Below are 24,800 nucleotides of genomic sequence, written 5' to 3' on the forward strand. Positions count from 1 at the left end.
TGCCTGTCTGCCGGCACTTTCCCGCTTGGTAAGTCTTGGAATCTTTATTTTTAATATAACTGTATTTTACTGTCATCTGGCAGCAAATCTGTGATGCTGATGAAGCTGTTGGCTGTCGGTTGCGACTAAGCCTGAGCAAGCGCAGTTGCCCTGATAGTGTGCTTCTTGTTAGGCACTAGGAAGCCATTCCCACTGGGCAGCTCACACACAAAGGCCTTCGTCTATGTGCACACCCTCAGTGCCTTGCCTGTTGAGGCAGCTGGTTTCTTGGTGGAAACCTCACTGTAAGACACCGCTGGATGCTTCCTAGAAGATGTATCCATGTCAGTTTGACCCCTCGCAGTCGCGCCTCTATTTCTGTCTGGTTCCCAGCCAGGATTAACCTCTTCAGGAAAACTGGACTTTCCTGACCACAACTGTGATCGTAGCTTCCTCAGAAACACCAGTGCAGCTAGTAACTGCGCCTTTCGCATGCAAAATAGGTGTTTTGCTGTGACGCAGCTTTTGCTCGCACTGGCGGCACAGGTGGCAGGTACCACTGGAAAACTGCAGGGTATGTCAGTGGCCTCCCCCCTACATCAAAAGCGCATGCTACAGTGTTTGGGAGCAAGCCCACGCCCACCACTCTCACTGAGTTAACGGTTCGTCATCGGATGTGCACAACTGAAGCTGTCATCCATAACTCACACTGTGTGTGTGTGTGTGTGTGTGTGTGTGTGTGTGTGTGTGTGTGTAGGTGGGGTGATATGCTTGTGAGAGACTCTTCTAACATGTACTTATATCCATTATTTACTATTCAATGGGGAATAACACGAAGAAACTGACAGTGTAGTTAAGGCGACCCTTTGTCATCCTCTACTCATGGAGCACACTGAGACAAGCTCCAAAATTGTTGGCATTGAAACCAGCTTTTCGCTACAAATAAAAAGGGTGAAAAGTGAGTCATCTAGTTTTAAATGTTCTCACCTTTTTCACCCTTCTTTTTTGCTCTTTTAAGAAGAAAATAAGTTATTTACTTTTGTTTCCAAGTTTCTTATTCATGAATTTTGCTCTAGGAACAAAACTGCAGCTGTGATATTCTGTTCTGTTTCAAAAATAAACTTTTTGAGATGGAAAAATGCAAATTCCGAAATGACTGGCGTGAAAAGAGAGTGAGTTTGAAAGGTAAAGTTTCTGCAAATGAGTGAAAGTGAACTATTTTGAAGTGTTTGTTCTTGCTCTGTTAGTTTTGAGACTAAAGGTTGTAGTTAATCAGTCACTTTCAACAAAATATCAGTACAATTTTGAAATTAAATGTGTGCCACATACGTTACAGTTAGAACTGTCAAATAAGACAAAACCTTCAAGCTTGGTGCCAGCAGTAAGAATGTTAATTACCAAAGATGGTTCAATAGTTCAATCACCACTGAATTGCCTGATTTTAGGGCCACAAGAAAGAATAAGGAGCAGAAGCTACAGTGACATATTAAAGATTTGCAAAAATTATGTTTTTTGATGTCTGGCAAGATCACTTATTAGACGAGTGGGAGGTTCTACAGTTTGAAAAAGATGATCCAGCTTTAGGTAACAAAGGTATTGACAATTACTGGCAACAGCACATCACAGAAAGAGACTCATCAGTTATATAACTGATGCACCCAAATGTTTCAAAACTTGTTAAAGCTTCCTGTACATTTCCTCGATGGAAATATGAAAATAGAGAGAAAGTATTCATTCCATTTTGAAGCACACATTAGGAGAAGACAAGGCAGCAATGACAAAAAGATTTTTAAACAGTGTTTTGACTGTGAGAGATGCTTTGGGAAAATACTCCCATTTTCTTTCTGTATCCATTGACTCACAGTGCTTAAGGTATGGACAGCAAACACATAAAATTTATACTGCTTATACAGAAGAATGTAAAAGGAAAAGAAAACTTGAATTAGAAGAAAAACAAACACATGAAACAAATGAAAGGCATCTTGAAGAGGAGATTAAAAGATGAATAACACAAAAAAAAATCAATTTACTATGAGACAACTGCTGTGAAAGAAAAGAAAAAGGAACAACCACCATCTAAGAAGGCACGAGGTGTTCTCTCTGCAGCTTCAACTAAAATTAGAGAAGCACTCAAAAATGATTTAAAGGCAGCAAATGTGGCCCGGGCATGCTTGAGGGTGCACAGATCATGAAAGAGTAAAAGAAAGGTAGGTGCAAGCCATTCAGAAAAATCTGTGTAAAGAAAATCCAGAAATGTAGTATGATTACTTTGTGTTTTGCTGAGACTCATAAGCAACAGTAATCCAAAACTATTTTGTGATCTTTTCCCAATATTGAAATTTAGAATGTCATTAGCTGCAAAAATGTGGATTATGATTACCAATACCGAATTATTGTTAGTGATGTTGGTTGAGTGGGGCCGCTGTGGTGTAGAGATGTGTGGAGTGGCGCATTGTGGAAGTGGTGGTGCTGGCCAGAGGTGGCTAGGAAAGCCCCGCTGCAAGACACAGTATATTTTATTTAATCTCGAGGTTCAATTTTGAAGTGCTGCGGTGGCCCTGCATACATGCCTACAGGCACATAGTCCACTGGCAAGGCCAATGATGTCAGAAGATCGCAGCGGCAGAATGGCTGTTTGATGTTCACGTCCTGCTTGGCTGACACTGTTTGCCCCACTCAGCAGCTTGTGCCTCAATTAGAAAAATTTAACCCTGAGGGAGCAGTGCCAACAATGTGTATGTCCACTGAATTCTTGTAGGCATCTCTTTCTACTATGTTAGAAACTTGCCCTGGTGTGGAAGGATGGTGGAGTACTATCCTGGCTGCAATTGAATGCCATCCAAGGCAGAAGTTTGGTGCTGCCATGGAGCCTGGGGAACAGCTCATCCATTGTGTCGTTTATTCTTAGTCCTTAGGTGTGGACTTAGAACAGTGAGCTGTTCTGGTGGAGCTTGCTACTCAGACCATTGTTGGCTGCTGGCTGGCCCGAAGCACGATGGAGACTCATCTTGACACACTGTCACAGAGGGTGCTGCCAGAGTACGTATAATTGTGGTAGAATCAGAGGTTATTTATAGTGCTTAATAGCGCACTTGTGTCGACACATTGCTTACAGACATGTTCGAATCAGCTCCCCTGTGTCTCCATGTTGTGGAAATACCCTGCAGATTGGCTCGTAGTTGCACAGCATTTCTGCAGTGTCACCACGATTGTGTGGCTTGGCTCATCTGCCTTGCAGTGTAAAACTAGACTTGTGTGTGAAATTTTATGTCTGTGCCTGCCTACTTGTCTTCACACATGGCTGCAATGCAGCTGCTTTTACGAGGGTTGCCCAGAAAGTAATGCACTGTATTTGTTTTCTTCAACAATTCTTTATTGAATATAATGGGAATTACACACGCAAAAGAACAGTGTTTTATCTATACACCTTGTTTTTCCACGTAATCTCCATCCCGTTCAGTGGCCTTTCTCCAGTGCGAAACGAGGGTCTGTGTGCCTGCCGGTACCAGTGCTTGTCGTGATGGTGCAGCCAGTGCTTCACTGTGTGAACTTCCTTTTGTGATTGACAGTTGCAGCACCAACAGCTCAGTTATCTGTCCTCACGAATGACAACAGCACCTTGCTGCAACACGTCAAGTGTGACAGCCGTGGGTGGTCTCCCCGACCACTGCAAATTGTGGAGCTCCGCTGAACCACCTTCTGATGTCCTCACTCTCCGTGCCCAGTGACTAACTGTACTTCTGTCAACAGCAGATGCTCCATAGACTTTGCACAAGTGTTTGTGAATATTCCCCACAGTTTCTCTCTCTGCAGTGAGAAATTCAATGACGGCACATTGCTTATAATGTACATTACCTACAGACGCCGGTTTGAATTGTCCTGCAGCTATGCTACCTGTCAGGAGTGACAGAAACTTGGTGCACTCACTCAGGAGACTTCAAATAATACATATGTAACGTTTCACATTCGTAGCATTGTTTTCGGCTGAGAAAAAAAATGCAGTGCCTTACTTTTTGGGCAACCCTTGTAATTAAGTAACACCCAAAATTTAGCAGTGGACCTACATAGCTGTCCTCTGAACACGTGATCAGTTTGCAGCAGATGATGTCACATACAGAGCTACGGAATAGATTATTCACAATTTTCCTTCAAAGTTAACCAAACATGGGGCACATACCCTCTACAATTCTCATTTGAGCGACCTCTTAACATTAACCCCTCAAAAACACTAGACAGCTGTTTGTATAAATATCCCTTCCTCGTGCCCTTACGGTGTCTCGTAGTGTCAGCAACAGTGCTCGTTTCAACACCGCTCGAGGTTCTTTCACATCACAATTAATTATATACTACGATACACTCTCTTATTACTATATCGAGTGTCTTGAACGCTTCGTACCTTCTCATGTATCAGATGTACTGGAGAATCACATTGATGAGTGGCCCTCCACTTAAGATAGACGAAGGCTGCGCAAAATGGAGTCAACACTGGCCTGGTGCTTATGATCTTAATCATGTGCTGCCTCTCCTCCCGGAATTTCTGTACATATGAAAGCATTTGCTCTACTAAAACATGTCCCTCTTGCATGTCTGTTAGCAGGTTTAAAGACAGGACTACATTAGGATCCAATGCTTCATTCAGGTAGGTCAGATTTCTCACTGGAAGGATTGATAGTGACTTCTCTGGCCAGTCCAACAGCGGTTGCAAAGTGTTCACTTATAGGAGAGGCTTATAGGTGAAAGGTCTGACCTGTTATGTCACAGTCTGCCACGTTAATAAATATTCCATTATCATGGAGTTCCAAACGTTTTGCTCCCGTGAGCTTCCTTGCTTGTAGCAGTTCACTACTGTACTATTAATAGAACAAACCCCTTACATCCATACTTTCTGAAAATATGATCACAGCTGCAGGACATTATGTGGTCAATCCTGGCCTGCTTTACCTAAATATAATTGCATTCGCATGGGCCAATACCTGTATGTTGTCCAGTATCCCTTGTTCTACACTGGTTAACTGTGTAGTGTGCCGTTCCATGATGTCTTTTTCCTCCTTGAACATCACTCCACTTGCTCTATCATACCATTCTGTTCCCAGATGTCACCAGCATATGCAGTCCCAAAAACTGTTTTTAGTAACCTACCCTCCTACATCCAACCAACCTCACGTCAATGACCATTCATGGCACTACTTCCACATTTGTCCTTGCAGTTGCTCGTATGATGGATTTGAACCCGTAAATGGGTAAAAGTTGGAACAATGCATGCTGTATCTCCTTCTGCTGCCAAGCTCTACATGGCGTGCCTTATGGGAGCAACTAGGTGCGTTCAAGTAAAGATATCATGACTAATCAAAACCATTTCCAAACTCTCTGTACTGTACATATGCAGTTTTGTGATCATTGTGACATCTGTGTCAAACCATATTTAGTGTATTTTGTTGTTTGGCCACTAGTAGAACTAGTGACACCTTCACTCACTTTGCACCACTCAAATGTTTTAGCTTTAAATACAGTGCAAATTACGTGGTTTTTTCATGCTGAGCAAAATGTATTTCAAGTATTTAGTCTCGTTCTGAAGAGCAGTATTTACATATGCACATTTGTACATTTTGTAATGTTTACAAACAATGTGCACAATAGTTTGTGTGTGTGTGTGAGGGAGGGGGGGGGGGAGGAGAAGGTTGGCCTGATGACCTCAAGAAGATGACTGCAGTGCAAGAAATGCAGAACTACACATATGCAAACACCACACAAAATACTTCTGTAAATATTTGCACTCGATAATGTGCAAAATTCTCTAAGCACGTTGTGCTAAACATGGAAAAATACGCAACTGGTGCAATGCATCATTACTTAAATAATGAATGAGAGCTGCAGGCTTTTGAAAAATATTAATTATGATGTATGAAATTGAGTCAAACGTTTCTATTTCCCAGACAGTTCCAGTTACATCAGCTGTTTTTATTAGATAATAACACTTCATTAGATAATAAACAATATATGAATTGTGAAAATGCATATGTAACTTTTACAGCTTAAAATGTTATTTCCCACATTGTACACCACTTTTTGAAGTCCCTTGAAAATTGTAAAAGTGAGGTTTCACCGTACGTAGCTTCTTGCAATGCAAAGTGACATTTTTCGATGCTTAGTGTTAAATTTGCTGCTTGTAATGTTCTGAAAGCATCTCATATGGTCTGTCACATTAAAAAATAATAATAAAAACTTGTTGTATCTAAATATACCATGCACAGGTGAAGTTTCAGTCTCCTCAACATTCCATCCAGTAAATGTTGAAATATTGCCATAGCATTCCAAACAGCAACCTGTAATACTGGAAATGGTCCCAGGTGACCAAGAAACCTGTTTTCAGATGGTCTTCCATGTATACCTTTATCCGCTGGTACCCTCTTCTCAGGTCTAAGGTAGAGAAATACTTACACTACTCCACATTGCCTTTGGTTTCAGTGATGTTTGGGATTGGATATGCATTGGTTATGGTTTTGTTGTTAAGATGCCTGTAGTCACAACAGAATCTACAGTGCTTTCCTCTGTTACCCCATCCCCCATCCACTAGCTGTTGATGAATGAGCTCTTCTAATACTGGTTGCAAATATTGTGGTATACAGTAAGGTCTAGAATATACCAGTGACATAGTTCCTGAAGGGATACAATACTGTATTATAGGTGTTGCTCGTAAAGGCCTTCATGTATAAAACTAAGTCTCAAACTCAAACAACAATTTCTCCATCCCCAATGTATCCGTACCTCTAAAATGCTCCAACTTCCTAGCTTTTTATCTAGCTCAGCAATCCATACTTCTGCCGAGTTCTCTTAGGCGGCTACTGCTACATGGCTAGAAGTTTGACCTGGTGTGGAAGAATGGTGACAGTATCGCTCTGGCTGTGAAATGCTGCCCTCCAAAGCAGAAGTTTGGTGCTGCCACAAAGCCTGGGCGATGGCTCATCCGTTGTGTCATTCTAAGTCCATGGGTGTGAGGCTGCTGGTAGACTGTGCATAACTGTGCTAGAATAGGAGGTTATTTATTGTAGTTAGTAACACATTAGTGCCAATACATTGCTGCCAGTCATGTTCAAATCAACTTTCCTGTGTTTCCATTTTGAGAAATATTCCACAGACCGACTTGTAGTTGCACAGCTTTTTTGCTGTGTCATTATGATTGTGCGGCTTGGCTCAGCCACCTTGCAGTGTACAAACAGGATTGCTTGTGAAATTAGATATCGGCACCTCTGTGCTTGCTACACACATGGTTGCAGTGGAGCTGCTTTTAATTTATTATCACCCAAAATTTATTGCCAATGTTACATACCATACCCCATCCAGGATCATAATAGAGAAATTTCTTTGGTCTTAACTGGCCATTTTGGTAGAGTATTATCAAAAATTAAAACAATTCATATTTTGATAGCTGTTTATTGAAATAATTTGTAGCATTTTAAAATACACCTTTTCAGAACACTTTATCACCTTTTTCGAATATTTTGTGACCTTTCTCACAATTTTAATTTTCCACCATGGCTCCTCAGCGTGCAAAGTGAAATGGAACCACATAAATTTTTTGGATCATCATTACTCTATACATTCTAAATCAGGTTCACTATGGAGTATGGTAAAGACAGTCAACTACCATTTCTGGACATTCTGGTCATACACTGATCCGGCAACGAAAAACCATGTACGTAGCATACATCATGCTCGTGCTCAGGACATATGTATGTCGTGACAAAAAAAAGTCTCTATCCAACATGAGTTGCAACATCTCAAAACTGTGTTCGAGAAAAACTGGTGTAGCAATCGCCAGATAAGAGGAACAGTCCTTTCTGGATCATGGTGCCAAAATAATGAGTCGCCACAGAATGAACCCATCACACCACATCCTTGCTACCATATGTCAGCCCTACATCACAAGAATATCAAATGTGTGGGTGCCCTCTGCTTCCTTTCAGACAATACTAATAGTAGCCTCAACCTTTTGAAAACGTGTCAGTTGTTAATAATTAAATACTCTCTGAAAAAAAGTGCACAAATATTCAGTCCTATTTTGATAAAATTTGAAACTTGTGCAGAGATTGGCAACCTGCTTTAAATATTCATAAATGCAAAATTTTGCATTGCTCTTAGCAGAAAAATTTTAGTATGATGTGACTACAATACGAATGAGCCACAATTGGAAACAGTAAATTTATTCAAATACATAGGTGTAACAATTTGTAGTGCTGTGGAATCTGTTGTGGGTAAAGCAGGTGAGAGACTTTGGTTCATGGGAAGAATACTATGTAAATGCAGTCAGTGTACAAAGTAGATTGCAGACAAAACACTCATGCAATACATCATAGAATATTGCTCAAGTGTGCAGGACCTATGTTAAATAGCACCATCAGGGGACGTTTTGTATGCTGAGAAGGGGAGTTAAAATGTTTACAGATTTGTTTAACCCATAGGAAAGTTTTATGGAGACACTGAAGAAATGAACTGGCAAATGCTTGAAGACAGAACATAAACTGTTCAGTGAAAACCTATTTCCAAAGTTTCAAGAACCAAATTTAAATGATAAACCTAATAATTTACTACAGCCTTCAACATATCAATCCCACATTGATTGCAAAGACAAAGCTTAGACTAATTACAGTGCACACAGGGATGTTTAGGCAGTCATTTCTCCCACACGCCATATGTGAATGAAACAGGAACAACGCTTGTAGACTGGTACAATGGGAATTATGCCCTGCCATGCATTTCACAGTAGTTTTCCATATTATGGATGTAGATCCAGGTGTGCTCCTTGCCACAGTTAAAGGTAATCTAAAACTCCTTGCAGACAGACAATAAGAATAGTGTAAGAGAGACTGGATGAAAACATGCGCCACAACGGGCTGCCCCTGTCCAATGGATGAGCTGTTTCCAAACACATACTCCCATTAAACACACCTTACAGTCCAATGATGAAAATTCAAGGTACGTGTGTTCTGCTATTATGTCAATGTCCTCAGGGAGGCTGTGGAATTTTGCCTTTCACAAAAACTAATGACCCTGGCCAATGGTGATCACTAGTAGCAATTTAACACTATTGTTGTCAACTTATAAACCCATACACTCCTGGTCCCCCCCCCCCCCCCCTCCTTTCCCAAAGCCATATGACAACACGTAAAGCATGTAGTCACATTGTTTTTATAATGCCTCTCATTTGTGGTACTTTCACTAACAATTTGTTTTCCAGGAGAGTACATTTGCGATTAAGGAAGAAATGGGGTTCAGTGATGAAGAAATAAAGAAAATGTTGCTTTCAACACCCAGGCTCTGGATTATAAGTAAGTTACTTGGCGTTCTCTTAACCCAGTTGTGTAATTATTAATATGCCTATTCAAGAAGTTATACAATTTTAATTTTAATGTAATTCTTCTTGTGTAATATTAAACACAAGAAATAGTTTTCCTCAGAGGTGTGCCAATAAGAAAAGGGTAGGTTCTCTGCAGAATCAGTGAAGAAAGGAACATACAGAAAACAGTGATAAGGAGGGGGGACAGGATGATAGGGCTTCTGTTAAGGCACCCGGGGATAACTTCCATGGTAGTGGAGGGCACTGCAGAGGGTAAAAACTGTAGGGAAAAGCAAAGATTGGAATATATCCAGCAAATAACTGAGGATGTAGGTTGCAAGTGCTACTCTGGGATAAAAAGGTTGGTACAAGAGAAGAGTTCATGGTGGGCCACATTCAGATCAGTCAGAAGGCTGATGATTAAAAAATAAGGAGGGGGGAGGAGTAGGAGGAGGAGGAGGAGGAGGAGAAGAAGTTGAAGAAGAAGAAATTGACCTCCAAGGAAGTTTCTAGAAAGATAAATATAATGTTTTACTTACAACGGGGCCACAGATTTGGGCACAAACGTCAGCTTTCATAATGGAATTAGTTACTCTGCAAACAAAAGGTAGGTTTGGAAGCAATTTAACTATTAGGGGATTAAATACTATGATCACATTTAACTCTGGCTCAAAAGTGGCAATGCAGGACAGAGTGAGAGAGAAGTCATCAGTCAAATGCTATTGTGGAAAACATGTTATTTGATAAAATGAGATGCTGAAAGTGACATTGAAGCCAGTTCACAAGTCAGAGAGATATAAAAAAGATTGAAAATAGAAGAATTAGTTAAAGAGATGGGGAACAGCGATGATAAAGGTAGAACAAAGTGAATGGTGTAAAAGCAGCAGCTGTGAAAAGAAAAGACAATGCAGCCTGTGTGTGTGTGTGTGTGTGTGTGTGTGTGTGTGTGTGTGTGTGTGTGTGTGTGTGTTTGTACTGCAAGTTTCAACTGATAGGGAGTTAAGTCAATATCTGTCTGCCTAAGGGCAACTTGGTTGCAGCTATTAAGTTGCAAAGTGTGAAACTTTTTCCATTTCATTCCAGAGTTGGTGCAGCAACCAGTATGTATGATATGAGGAAACAAGCAGTCTTGGTTGCAGTGTTGAATTTTTTTTATTTATTTACTAATTGGGATATAATAAATTTAACACTGCAACCAGTATTACTTGTTTCTTCACATTGCTGCAAAATGTGCTCTATGACAGGGTACTGTATGCTACTAGAAGAGCTGCCTCTCTGTTTCTGTTCATTGTCACTGATAGCCTTCGTTGAAAGTAGGTATTTGACATGAGTTGTGTTCCAGTCTCACCATGTGAAAAGTTTGTCCCATCTTAATTGGAGCAGTATGTTGTTGAAGGGTGAATAAAATAAATTTACTACTAGTGGATACCAATGGATTTTGCTGTTTTAGATGGTAGCTACCTTGAGAGTTTTTCAGTGTTGCATTTAGTTAATATTGTTGCGATTTTGCTCAACTGCACTTGTGTCATGTGACAAGATGGATTTATTGCAGCATGTGTAGTTGAAGGTATGGCTCAGTGGCAGACTACGGATACGTGTCTCAGGTTTGATTCTCGGCCCATTCTAGGATTTTTATTCACTGCTTATCACTTCTTTCCCCTCCGCCAGTATTAGCTAATATGAAAAATGCCGAGCCGTATCTTGGTTTAGATTCCAAGATAAACTGTAAGTCACCCTCTAGCTAACTGGGTAAGTCAATTCGAAGGAAGGCACGGGTGAACCACCACCAATTATAGCGATGTGTTGTTCAAACAGTTTTACCTTTTTACCTTATATGGCTGAGAGTAATTGTCAGAACTTTGGCTTGTGCAGCTTTAAATCCAAGATTACAAACCCATGTTAGTTCAGTATAAGAATACTTAAGTTTTCCTTCAAATGATGACAGAAGATCAATTACTAAATGAAGTAGTACAGTTAACATTGTGGGACTAGTAGAAAGATTTTGCAGTTCCTAATGCAACTGTTGCCTCTAGTGACAGTTCGAATGCATCTGAATAGTTAGTAATTTAAAATCCAACTGTTATCTGATGTAGTTTACAAGTTGATATGCCATTCTCAGTGATTCCAGTGTTGAGTGATGGTGACTAATGAAGTTGCTGACAAGGTAGATGTTCAGTAATGACTGAGGTGAGCTGCAGAATAGAGTGCTTTTTGATAGGTGGTAGGCAACTGGAACAGAATCTCATAATTGATGTTGAATGTATTATTTGGTTATGCTGTGTTGCACCTCTAGGATTTGCTGCACAGTGACACTAAATACATTTGGTTTGTGCAGCATAGCAGTGTGAGTCCAGAAAATATTAGTTGTGTTCTCTGTGTGAATGTTGCATTTCTCATCAGCAAGTCCCAAGTTGAATGGTTCAGGGACCTCTCTATTGTCGATATACAGCCTTCATCAATTCCACAATCACTGAAATTTCATGTAATTGCTTGCCTCTCAGTGGGGCAAATAGTCTTGAACTGAATGTGAACAACAAGGCCAAGCAGGACTTGCCAGAACATAATGTGGACAGTAATGGAACATTGAGCTGACCAACATCCTAGTCAGAAAGAAGTCTCATTGTCTTAATAGATTTATAGATACACTTGTACTGCATACAGTTTTTAAACACGTGTTTTATAGAAGTTTATATTGTTGGATCTAAACATGAATACATTGCTGCTCTGTTTTACTTCTTGAAAGTTATTTCAAGACACACTTACCTAGAGAACTTACAGTTTTTACACCAAATGACGAGATCTTTAGAAAAATGTAGTAGGTGAGATGCATATACCACACGACAACTCTCTCCACCGGTAGAGGCATGAAAAGGATGTGTCATTATGTTGGATACCATGACTTCTGAAAATCACCTCACTGTCCAGGCAGAGGCACATACATGTATGGAAAAGACATTGGCAGAGGTTGATTAACAAAAGCAGGCTAGGTGAAGCAAATGATTCCTCTATAGTGTTCATCTTACTGGCATCTGAGGTGACATAGTAATTCTTATTTGCCTGTGGACATACCACAGTTCTACAAGACATGTTCCTGCTGCTGCACCCATAGATTTTATTAGCATACAGTATATTTGTGATGTACAGTTATCTTTATACATTTTATATAATGACAAGTGCAGCAAGTAGATTACCAGCTGCTTTAACCTCTATTTTTGGTGATAAAAATATGGTATGGATTTTAGCATTTTGTTTTTGGTTTGGCTTTCTACCCAACTTATTAGGTAAAAGAGTGTAATGTGTTTTCTAAATTATTGCCTCATCCTTTTTTTTACCCAATGATCAGCTAACTAGCACGACTGCATGTTAGAGTTTTATGGAAGGGGATCAGACATCAAATAGGGATTTTATATCTTACTCTTGAGTATAAATTATCATATTATCATAACCATATTCATCTCAAAATATTTTAGTAAGGGTGCTTATATGCTATCGGCTTTAATTGTCTTAATCATAACATCATTGTACCTCTGCTGCCACATATTTGTGCTATACAAAACTAATGTGTGCCTGGTCAAGGCAAATATGGCATAGTATGGAAACACATCCAGTCTGCCTGAGAATCCAATGTATTATTTGAACAGTGGAATACCCAGGATGGAATAATAACAACATTATGAAAAGGGTAGACTGCTAAGCAGGTAAGCTTTTGGCCAAAAGGCCTCCTTCTTGCCCCCCTCCCACCTCCCCCCATCAAACACACATATACCCAGGCCAGAGTCTGGCCTCAGTATCCAGAGTCAATGTTTTACTTCAGAAGACAGAATAAGGCCTTTTGGCCAAAAGCTTACTTGTTTAGCAGTCTTTTTGTTGTGCCTGTCTGGGACTCAACATCTCAGCTATATGATAAATAGCAGTCTAATCTTTTCATTATAATGACAATGTATTATTTGGTTTAAATGAATTATCCACTGAGGACTATCACAGTAAAGTGGCCAGTAGTATTTATAGGATTCCATGGATTTGGGGAGGAGGGGTACATCTTTGCACTTATGGAATAACTCTTATTACAGGCTAATAAATATTTTATGTATAACACTTCAATAATATTCTGAAACAAGACAGTAATCAAACTAATATTTGTTGTAAATGTGAAACATCTGCTTGTGTAAACAGTAGCTTTTGTTTCATTTCAGGTCAAAAATCTTTACTTTCAAGATTCCATTTTGTACATAACGTGATGAAGGTTCCACATGAACAGATTGCTGCCTCTTCAAAAATACTGACATGTCGTGAATTTAGAGTACGGCAGAGGCACCTATTTTTAGTGGCTCTAAATCGGGCCCAATACAACCCTAAAAAAGAAAGTTACATTTCTTTGGAGAATCTAGTCTCAGGCACTGATACTGAATTCTGCGATACTATAGCAAAGGCATCTGTACAAACATATAATGAATTTTTGAAAACATTGTGTTAGCAGAATGTTTTGTAAGACACTTTTACTGTCTTTGTGAATAAAGTACATATCTTTGTTTTGTTGCAAATGTTATTTTACTTTTTAATGTGTGTAATACTGTTACTTATTTTGCATATAAAGCATGTTTAGATATTTTACAACGTAGAGGCAACTAGCCTTTAAAACATGTTTCATTTTTTAAAATTCAAAGCATAGAAAACTGGTACATAATTTTTGGCACTATCCGGGAAAAATGGTTTGGTACACAGAGATGAACCATGTCAATTTAATGTGCCAGAAGAAAATAAAAAAAATAACTTGTCTTCTTTGCCTTCAAAAAGTGAACTAAGATATTATAGGGACTGACTTCCATGTCACTCTTAATGTGCACCTATTTTACATTTGGGGGTAATGCTAACTGCATCCACAGTGTTCATGAAGTTACACAAGTCTCTTGGATCATAGAAAACTGGGAGCTCTTCAGGAAGTTCTGTCATTTTTGGCTGCATACTGGTTTGGTTCAGTGAGAACATGAGGAATTAATATTTGTAATTGTATGTGCCTGCAGAATGTTTGCCATGGTGATGCTGGCGTAATAGCATTATCATCCTTGGTATTTAACAAAAAAAGAAAGTTGTTACTCTTTTGTTGTAATTCAGTTTTCATTGTGTATGAGATAAATTATAAACAATTGAGAAGGTGCACATTAAATTGAGCCTTTAATGAACTTAGTGTTTAACAAATTGATGACCCATGATGTGACTGGCAAGACAACAACATTTGCAACGTAATTTGTGGTGAAATTTTAAACATAATTTTTATTTGATTTGAATGTTTCATGTACAGTGTTAAAAATACAAAGAGTGTCAACATAAAATGAACTGGAAGGGAATAATGAAAGGTTTAAACTGGAAATTGGTAAGGTAAGTGTTAATCTTCCATCATTTTGGATTGAAAAGTGAGACATATGATTTTGTCAAGCGAAAGTTCAGTTTACAGACACAGAGTTGACTACATTTAACTGTTTGCTTGCCCAGCTGGAGCCAAAATTTGTTGAGAATGTATGGAATTTAGTGATGAGAACAATAAATATTATTTTGCGTAAGGCCGTTTTTTTTAACTGTATTTAAAGAAAGTGAAGAGTGTCAAAAACATTTTAGTGGTTGAGAACTCGGTGATGTGAAACCTATCCAGTTAAAATGGCTTGACAAATTTCCTAGCAATATTCAAAGTATTTTAGTTCTATCTGATGAAACAGTGGACAAGATAGCTCAAATGGCAATGGTATAGTCGAAATGAACTCTGTTAAGGAGGTTCAAATTGCGTCGGTTCAGTCCATTCCATCAATATCATTGTCACTGTCAGTCTAAGATCTCCTAAGAATTGTAAAATGAGATTAAGATGCTTTGAAAACCAAGTAGGTGAAAGTAGAAGTAGAAGCAGAACAAAATTCGATAAAAATGGTAAATATTGCTATTATCATTTAAATTTTCTCACATGATGTAAGCCTGAAAAATGTGTTTAGCCTTGCTAATGGCAAAATAAAGAAATTTTCTCACATGATGTAAGCCTGAAAAATGTGTTTAGCCTTGCTAATGGCAAAATAAAGAAAAGTTGAAATGCCAGACAAATACAATTCTGAATGGCCAGTCATTGTAGTAGATGTATCAAAAGGCATATTGCAGGCTGATTACCTTCACCATTATGGTTTACTCATTGATCTCAAAAATATAAAGTTGTTAGACAACATCACCAAATTAAAAATGGCTTCAAATGGCTCTGAGCACTATGCGACTTAACTTCTGAGGTCATCAGTCACCTAGAACTTAGGACTAATTAAACCTAACTAACCTAAGGACATCACACATATCCATGCCCGAAGCAGGATTCGAACCTGCGACCTTAGCGGTCGCTCGACTCCAGACTGCAGCGCCTAGAACCGCACGGCCACTCCGGCCGGCAAATTAAAATTTTCAGCGGAAATAACCACTGTGAATGCCAAAGAGTCAGTCAGTGTGCTCTATGCAACAGGCCAGTTTTCCAGTCTCTTGGAGAATTCCTGAACTGACAAAACCATCCATGGTACCAAAAGTGTTGAAGCATAAAGTGCAGCATTGTATCACTATGTCTAGTGGTCCACCAATATATAGTAAGGCTCATAGAGTGGACCCAAAAAGTTTCTGGTAAATAATGTTATTATATGTCCATCACAATTGCAAGTTTGTGGAGATTATCACTGTCTGAATGACAGGAATCTCCCAGACTGGTATCCAGTTCCACAAGGTGATCTAAATTTCATGCTTCAAAATAAAAATATATCCTCAAAGACCTATCACCAAATTCCATTAGGCAAAGAAGGTAAACAAAAATCAGCTATTATTACATCTTTTGGACTTTATGAATTTAATTTATGCCCTTCAAGACTTCCCAGTGCACCTAGCACATTTCAGAGGTTTATAAAGAGAACTAGATTTATGTTCCCCATATTTAGATGGTATTTTAATAGCATTTGGATCTCCAGAGTAGCTTGTTGAGCATCTGAATTTACTCTTTGAACTGTTGAATAAGTATGGACTTATATTAAATGTTATAAAATCAGTATTTGGTCTACAACAGCTAACAGCCATAGGACATTTAATTAGACTTACAGGAACAAAGCTGCCAGATCCAGGAAGGGTTGCAGCAATAATGAATTACTAATGACCCAAAACAGTTTGTGAACTTGGAGCATTCTAAGGAATAGTCAGTTTTTATCATTGGCATTTGGAACATGCTTCTGAAATCCAAGCTTTGCTGATGATTGTTTAAAAGACACACTAAACATGACTGAAGACATACTAACAGGACAGAAGAAACAATCAATCAGTTCCAAAAATGCAAAAAAGGTATTGAAAATACCACGATTTTGACATTTCCTGGTTTGTACAGCCAGCTCACATTATTTCCGCTTGCACATTATTTTGCTGCAGATGCTGCATTGCAACAGCGGCAAGGTAAACAATGAAGACTGACTGACTGTATACTTTTTTCCAAAAAAAGTTCGCATTAGCACAGTGGTCGTATCCCATATAGGATAGAGAGATCTTAATTTATACATGGCTGTCAAATATTTCAGGTATCTGTTAGAAGGAAGAGACTTCATTATTTATACCATACATTCCCCCTCTAAAATACGCATTTAAGCACAAGATGAGAAAGCAAATTTGCAAGAAGAGCTCACGTACCTCAAGAGCATTTTTAAATTGAATGGATTTTCTCCGTAACAAATTCGTAGAGCGTTCAATGCAAAACCTAAAATGCAGGTATGTGATGGGGAAGAAGATAGTAATTTCTTCAGATCTAGTGTGCTTTTGCCCTATGTGGGTGCTCTTTCCTCGAATATAGGCCGTATTCTTGAGAAACTCTGTGTTAAGGTGATCTTCCCACCCCCCGCGAAGATTGCAGCTTTACTCGGCTCTGTGAAGGACGATTTACAGATTCATAAAGCGGGTGTGTATCAGATTCCTTGCGGAAATTGTGAGAAGTCATAGATAGGTCAAACAACATGCACCGCTTATGAGAGGTGTGTGGACCATCAAAGGTACACATTCTTATTACAAGCAGACAAGTCAGCTGTGGCTAAACATTGTATTGATGCAGGGCATTCCATGAATTACAGTGATGTGAAGATTTTAACATCCACGTCTTCTGTCTTCAAGGAAGTTATAGAGATTATGTTAGCTAATAATTTAATAAATAGAGATAATGGTTTTAATTTGGACAAAGCATGTAATCCGGCTCTTGGAGTAATTAAACTGCAGAGAAGTCATCATGGTGTCACTGCCACACCGATCATACATAGATAAGCGAATCGAATGTCTGTACGCCTTTGCCACAGGTGGCGCATGTGTAAACATATTTCTCTGCTGCCGACCAGCATCCGTAGCCCGCATGCGCAGTACCACCACGGTGGAGCATATAAGGCCGCACTCGGCACCTTGTCATCAGTCTTGTGACTCCCTCTGAGGATGGCCAGATGATACGTCGCCGAAATGTCATTGGAGGAAATTTTATTTGCTCAGCAGCATGCCTGAAATTTAATGGACTGTCCAGTCCTTTTTCTTCACCTCTCTTCCTTCCCTTTTAGCTCTTCTTCCAGAAGAAGGAGCCACTTGTGATGAAGCAAACTGGGATATATTTACTTCCCCTCTTGTTTTGCCATCTAACTCCTTAAAATTCATTTTTTCATGACTGATTAATTACCATTAATATACGTGAGGATAATCTGCATTTTCATAAAAGAGAAAGATTGGCCCTCAGTTTTAAAGAATATAGCACCAGACCTAATTTTATGCTTAGTTTTGTGTGTTTCAGCAATTTCCTAATTTATTTTGACTATTCCTAGTTAATACTTTTGTTAGAGGGTGAAATCCATAATCGTTTCGTAACAAATATAAGTTCTGTACTAATTATAAACATTTTGAAGAACAACTAATAGGATTCTTAAAGTATTTATTTGGCTCTATTTGAAAACATATTAGCAAAGACAGCTCTTCATTAATTCCAAATTAATTACCAGTTTTGTCAAAAGTATTTTTTGCATAACTATATCGGTTAATTTCATCATTTAAACAAATAATTGGACCTAACTCATGTAGTAGAAAAAACTGTTAAAAAGGCGCAATTTTTTTATGTATTCAGTTAATTTAATGAGTGAAATTTTAATTGTAGTTTCTGTAAATTAAACATCAAACAATGTGTAGTTTCAATGCCTATTATTGTGATGATATATAAGGGCCTCATTTTTGGTCCTGAGACAGTCAGTCCATGGCCGAGCTTCAGACAAGAAACCTGTGTTGGTTAGAACAACAACAATGCATCATCTTAACCATGAAATTAATGTAACAAAAATAGGCCGTATGTTAAAACAGTGACAGTGACTGTTAAATTTTTTTGAAAGACTGTGAACTGTGTGGTTTGGTTTTACTGCTCATAGATGTTCAACAGTAAACTATTGTAGTAGTATGTTGATGTCTGCTTGCAACCTATTAATGAGACTATTGAAAGTTAAACAATAGTGCACTGCTCATATAACTGTGTATTACTGGGGGGCTGTGAAGAGTGAAAGTAAAGAACTGTGAAACACAACTGTGTACTTGACGGCTGCATCATTTAATGTAGTCAGTGTTGAACTTCTATCCCCCCTATTTTTCAGCCAGTGTAGCAATGCAGTACATAGGCACTGAGGACAATCACTGAGGAAATAAAACAGCTGGATATCACAAGCTCACCCTTTTCTCACATGATACACTGCAAATTATGGATGAAGGGCAACAGGTACATTCCTAAGTTCTATATTTCTGAAATGCATTTCAGATGCCTGCTGCAGCCTTTTAACAAAGGTACAAGCATACATAATAGGTTCCCAGATATGTCAGCCTCTCGAAGCCTTCTTAAGTAATAAGACCTGGTACGTTCTCCTCAATGGCGTCTGTTCATCAGACTTTAATTTTACTTTTCCATGTCCAGAAACCAGGTCACAATCTTTCAGTCCAGTATAGGGCCACGTCTAAGGCTTGTTTCTTGTCCAGCCATAAATCATTGGGGTTGCACCTATAAGGACTGTTTGGGCAGGCGAGCAGATGCTCCATATCCTGCACAGTGCCACAGTCTCACTTATCATCCATGGCTCCAAGCCCCCACCTAATCATATTTGGCTCAGTGTCTTTCTCCATGCCTTCCAGTTTGTGCTGAATCCGCTGGGCACTTCCTGTACAGGTGAGCAATCACCTGGTGGTTCTTCTATTACCGTGGCTAAGAAACTTTTAAGGGATTTCAGTCACCTGGGTTACACTCACTGCCAAAGGGCGATGCCGATCATCAATAGTTTGGCTGAGCCTGTCTGTGAAGTCATGTGATGTTCTCTGAGAGTTGGGATTTGCAAATCTGGCAGCTCTGTATAGTTTTGATAGGGAAGTAGGTTTCCTGCATCCCATTGTTAATTGACATGTTTCATTAACACTTACGCCAACCTTCTTTGCAATGGTTGATCTGAAGCATACTGGGCAGGCATATTCGGCTGTAGAGAAGCATAAAGCTTGTGCGGTGGTTCTTAATATGGAATGCTTAGCACCCCATTTGCTGTTAGCTAGTTTCCACAGAATATTATTTCTGGCAGATACCTTTTGTTGCATCTTTTCGCAATGGTACCTGTATGTTAGAGATCTATTGAGCACCATACCCAGGTAAGTTGGTTTGTCAGTATGCTCCAGTATGGTATAATTCCAAGAGACATTAAGTTTATGGTTAGCTTGCCAGGATCGAAGGTGGAAGGCGCTGAGTTGTGTTTTGGACGGGTTTGGCTTAAGGAAGTTGTTTTTATAGTACTCTGACTTTTCCCTAAGAGCTTTCTCCAGCTTCTGTTCTACATCCTCAAAGGTCCTCCTCTGTGTTGTAATTGCCAGGGCATCTGCATACAGAAAATGTTTTGTATGCTTAGGCATCGGTTGGTCATTGGTGTACAGATTAAATAAGGGGGGCACCAAAATGCTTCCTTGAGCCAGACCACTTTTATGGTTTGTCCACCTGTTCTTTTTCCCAATGAGGACAACATAAAATTATCTATTTTGTAATAGGGACTTGATTATCAATAGTCTCTTAGTTCATTATACAGCTTCTGGAGCAGCAGCCTGTGGTTAATTTTATCACATGCAGAGCTAAGGTCAACCAGGGTTAGCCCTGTTATCTTTTTATTTTCGTATCCTTCCTCCTTGTGTTCTGTTAAGCACAGAATTTGGTTAGTACATGATTTTCCAGGTCTAAAACCAGCTTATTGAGGATTAAGTTTCATCTCAATAGATTCTGTCATACGATTTAAAGTTTGTCTCTTATACAGTTTGTAAAGATAACACAGAAGAGATATTGGGTGATAGTTCTTTGGCGAATCAGGTGCCTTCCCAGGTTTCAAGAGTGCCACTATCCTTGCCTTCCTCCACAACTTGGGGATGTTTCATGACATTGATTGAAAAGTTGCAGGATCCAGTTCTTTGTGCCTGGTCCTAAGCATTTGTTCTGCTCCCTGCACAGCATCCCCCCCCCCCAGCTGCTTTGCCGCTTTTTGTATTGCTGAGACACTTGTTGAATTCCTTCATTGTAAAGGGTGTTAAAAACCTATTAGTTTCTGACTCTAAAATTGTGTTGATTTTTACTTTCTGTTGTTTTGTATTAGTCTCTCCATTCAGGAGCAGTTGACGAGCCACTTGATTAGGTGTTACCTCAGCACACTGTTCATCAGAGACAAAGGTAACTATCAGGTGTGCCCCAGGGAAGATAGGACCACTATTATTTTCTATTTACATCAATGATCTGACAGACGGGATGGTCAGCAATCTGGGGTTGTTTGCTGATGATGCTGTGGCGTACAGGAGGGTGTCATTATTGAATGACTCTAGGAAGATGCAAGATGATTTAAATTTCTAGTTCATGTGATACATGGCAGCTAGCTCTAAATGTACAAAAAATTAATGTGGATGAATAGGAAAACAATCTTGTAGAGCATTAGGAATGTGCTGCTTGGTTGGGTATTGATTAAATATCTAAGCGTATCATTGCAAAGCAATACAAAATGGAGTGAGCACATCATGTTGGGAAGCTGAATGCATGTGTTTATTCTATTTGGAGAATTTTGGGAAAGTGTAGCTCACCTGTAAAGAACGTGGCATATAGACTGCTAGTGCGACCTATTCTTGTGTAGTGCTCAAGTGTTTGGAACCCTCACCATGTCGGATTGAAGGAAGACATTAAAGAACTTCAGAGGCTTGATGTTATATTTGTCACCAGTTGATTTGATCAGCATGCAAGTACCATGGAAATGCTTAATGAACTCAAATGGGAATGCCTAAAGGGAAGATGACGCTCTTTTTGTGAGGCACTATTGCAGAATTGTATCAAACCAGCATTTGAAAATGACTGCAGATGAATTCTACTGCCACCAATGTACATTTCACTTAATGACCAAAAAGATAAGATGAGAAAAATTAGGGCTCATATGGATGCACTGAAAATCAATGAAAGGAGACATTCTATGAGTTGGGGTGTGGAATTTCAGAAGTTTGAACTAGATATGAAATATAGAAAATATGAAAAGGGAAATGCAGAGGCTCAATCTAGATACAGTGAAGTTTGGACTAGATATGAAATATAGAAAATTTGAAAAGGGAAATGCAGAGACTCAATCTAGATATAGTGAAGTGAAATGGAAAGTTGGTTGGTTGGTTTGGGGGACGGGACGAAACAATGAGGTCATCAGTCCCATCAGATTAGGGAAGGATGGGTAAGGAAGTCGGCCATGCCCTTTCGAAGGAACCACTTCAGTGTTTGCCCGAAGTGATTTAGGGAAATCATAGAAGACCTAAATCAGGATGGCCAAATGCGGGTTTGAACCATTTTACTCCCATATGTGAGTCCTGTGTACTAACCACTGTGCCACCTTGCTTGGTGAAATGGAAAGAAGACAAGGATTTCTGGTCAGATGAGTACAGAGTAATGTCAACAGCAGCAGAAAATGGTGTAACAAGAGTAGGTTTCATTATGAATAGGAAGGTAGGTGCGGTACTACAGAAGAATTTTGAAAATTAGGTGGGCTGATAAGGTAAAGAATAAAGAGTTTCTCTGGAGAATTGGAAAGGAAAGGAACATGCGGAAAACACTACCAAGAAGAAGAGACAGGATGTTAGGACATCACAGAATAACTTCTATGGTACTAGAGGAGCTATAGAGGGTAAAAGCAGTACAGGAAAACAGAGATTGGAATACATCCAATAAATAACTGAGGACATAGGTTGCAAGTGGTACTCTGAGATGAAGAGGCTGACACAGGAGAGGGATTCATTAAAAAAGAAAAAAATAGTGAACTTTACCTCTCTCTATTTGCAAGTGGAACAAGGAAAGGAAACGACTAGCACTGCTACCCTATGCCATGCACATTACAGTGCTTGCAGGATAGGTAAATAAATAAAGATAATTACAGTTCTTACATGATATATCCAATTTAAATATCACGCTGCTAAAACACTGTAAGAATTTAGAATGTATTTTAACTGATGTTGATTCTGTTGACATAAATGAGGTATGATTAGTCAGGGAAATTTCAGCACTATCTACACTTTTTGCCCAAGTAGTGTATTGAGCTTAATTACAAAGTTATATTTTGCCCCAAATCTTACTACTGATTTAAGAATATTGCATATGATAATGTTAGCAAGTGGTAAAAGGAGTTTGTCAAAGTTAAAATTAATTAAGAACCTTTTGCATTCAACTACTAAACAAAATTGTTTAATGGTTGGCCATTTTTACAATTGAGCACCACATTGCTCACCAAGAACATTTAAAAGATGTAATAAAGAGTTTGCAAAACTGAAAGTAGGAAAAAAAGTATTTTATAGCAATGAAAACAACCAATTATTGACAAAATTATTTAACTGGATACATAAAAAATCTACTCACCAAGCAACAGCAGAACACACACATAAAAGACTGTTGTGATAGGTAAGCTTTCAGAGCCAGTGGCTCCTTCAGACAGAAGGGTTGAAGGGGAAGGATGAAGGAAAAGGACTAGAGAGGTCTAGGAAAAGGGGTAGATTTTGAGAAAGTCACTCAGAACCGCAGGTCAGGGGAGACTTACCGTATGGGATGAGAAGGAAAGACTGATTGTTGGGGAGTGCACTGCATGAGATTTGAAAACCTAAGAGCTTAAAGGTGGAAGACAGAGTAGTATGCAAGACAGAGATTTCTACTAAAATATGGTGCACGAGATAACAAATGTGAGAAGCAAAGTGCATTGTACGTAACAAGAGGTGGTAGGGGGCAGTGAAAAATAAATGAGAAAAACAGTGAAAGGTGTAGAAAACTAAAACAGAGTGAGGCAAAGAGTAGTAACAGTGAAGAAAAGCTGAGATGGAAGAAATTAACGTAAATTAAGGCCAGGTGGGTGGTGAGAATCAAGGACATGTTGTGCTAGTTCCCGCCTGCAGAGTTCTGAGAAACTTGTTTTGGGGAAGAATCCATATGGTGCATGTGGTGAAACAGGCGCTGAGGTCTCGAATGTCATGTTGTAAAGCATGCTCTACAACTTGATATTGCGAGTTGCCAGTATATACCCTCTGCCTGTGCCCATTCATCCTATTTATAATTTGGTGGTAGTCGTGTCGATATAGGAGGCTGAAAAGTGTTTACATAATAGCTGGTATATGATGTTTTGTTTCACAGGTGGCTCTCCCTTTGATAGCATATGTTTTGCCAGTTACAGGGCTGTTATAAGTGGTGGAGGGGGGGGGGGGGGGAGGTGCATAGGGCAAGTCTTACAGCGGCGATGGTCACAGGGATAGGAGTCATAGGGTAGTGAGATCGGTACAGGAGCAGCATAGGGTCTGACAAGAATATTGCAGAGATTGGGAGGGTGATGGAAAGCTATTATAGGTGTGGTGGGCAAAATTTCAGATAGAATGGATCTCCTTTTAGGGCATGATTTTAGGAAGTCATGGCCCTGATGGAGTAGCTGATTAACACATTCCAGACTAGGATAATACTGAGTCACCAAGTGTGTGCTCTGAAGCTGTTTCGTGGAGGGAACAGCAGTACCAGGATTGGATGGGATGGCCCGGGAAATCTGCTTTTTAACTAGGCTGGTAATTACGTACAGTGAAGTCTGATGTGATAATGTTGGTGTATTGCTGTAAAGAGTCTGCATCACAACAAATATATTTGCCTTGGATGCCAAGGCTGTATGGGAGGGAACGTTTGCCATGGAAAGGATGGCAACTGTTGTTTGTCTGTAGGTTTAATGTGGACAGAAGTGTGTAGCTGGCCTTTGGTGAGGATGAGATCAACATCAAGGAAAGTGGCATAGGATTCGGAATAGGACCATGTGAAATTTAACTGGGAGAAGGTATTCATAGATTCCAGAAACTTTAGCAGGCCAGCCTCACCATGAGTTCATATGGTAAAGATGTCATCAATGTATCTAAACCAAACCAGGGGCTGAAGACTTATGGATAC

General features: G+C 39.3%; 1 protein-coding gene across 2 annotated transcripts in view; it reads left to right on the forward strand.

Annotated features, from left to right (window-relative positions):
- LOC126320997 (transcription termination factor 3, mitochondrial) overlaps nucleotides 1–13,854 on the forward strand; it is a 55,695-nt gene extending 41,841 nt beyond the window's left edge. For both annotated transcript variants that reach the window (XM_049994139.1, XM_049994138.1), the window contains 2 exons: nucleotides 9,215–9,305; nucleotides 13,507–13,854. In XM_049994139.1, the coding sequence (XP_049850096.1) occupies nucleotides 9,215–9,305; nucleotides 13,507–13,787 (372 nt within the window). In that variant the 3' untranslated portion in view covers nucleotides 13,788–13,854. The remainder of the gene's footprint in view (nucleotides 1–9,214; nucleotides 9,306–13,506) is intronic.
- The last annotated feature ends 10,946 nt before the right edge of the window (nucleotides 13,855–24,800 follow it).

This window comes from Schistocerca gregaria, chromosome 2, assembly GCF_023897955.1.
Source record: "Schistocerca gregaria isolate iqSchGreg1 chromosome 2, iqSchGreg1.2, whole genome shotgun sequence".
Lineage (NCBI taxonomy): Eukaryota > Metazoa > Arthropoda > Insecta > Orthoptera > Acrididae > Schistocerca > Schistocerca gregaria.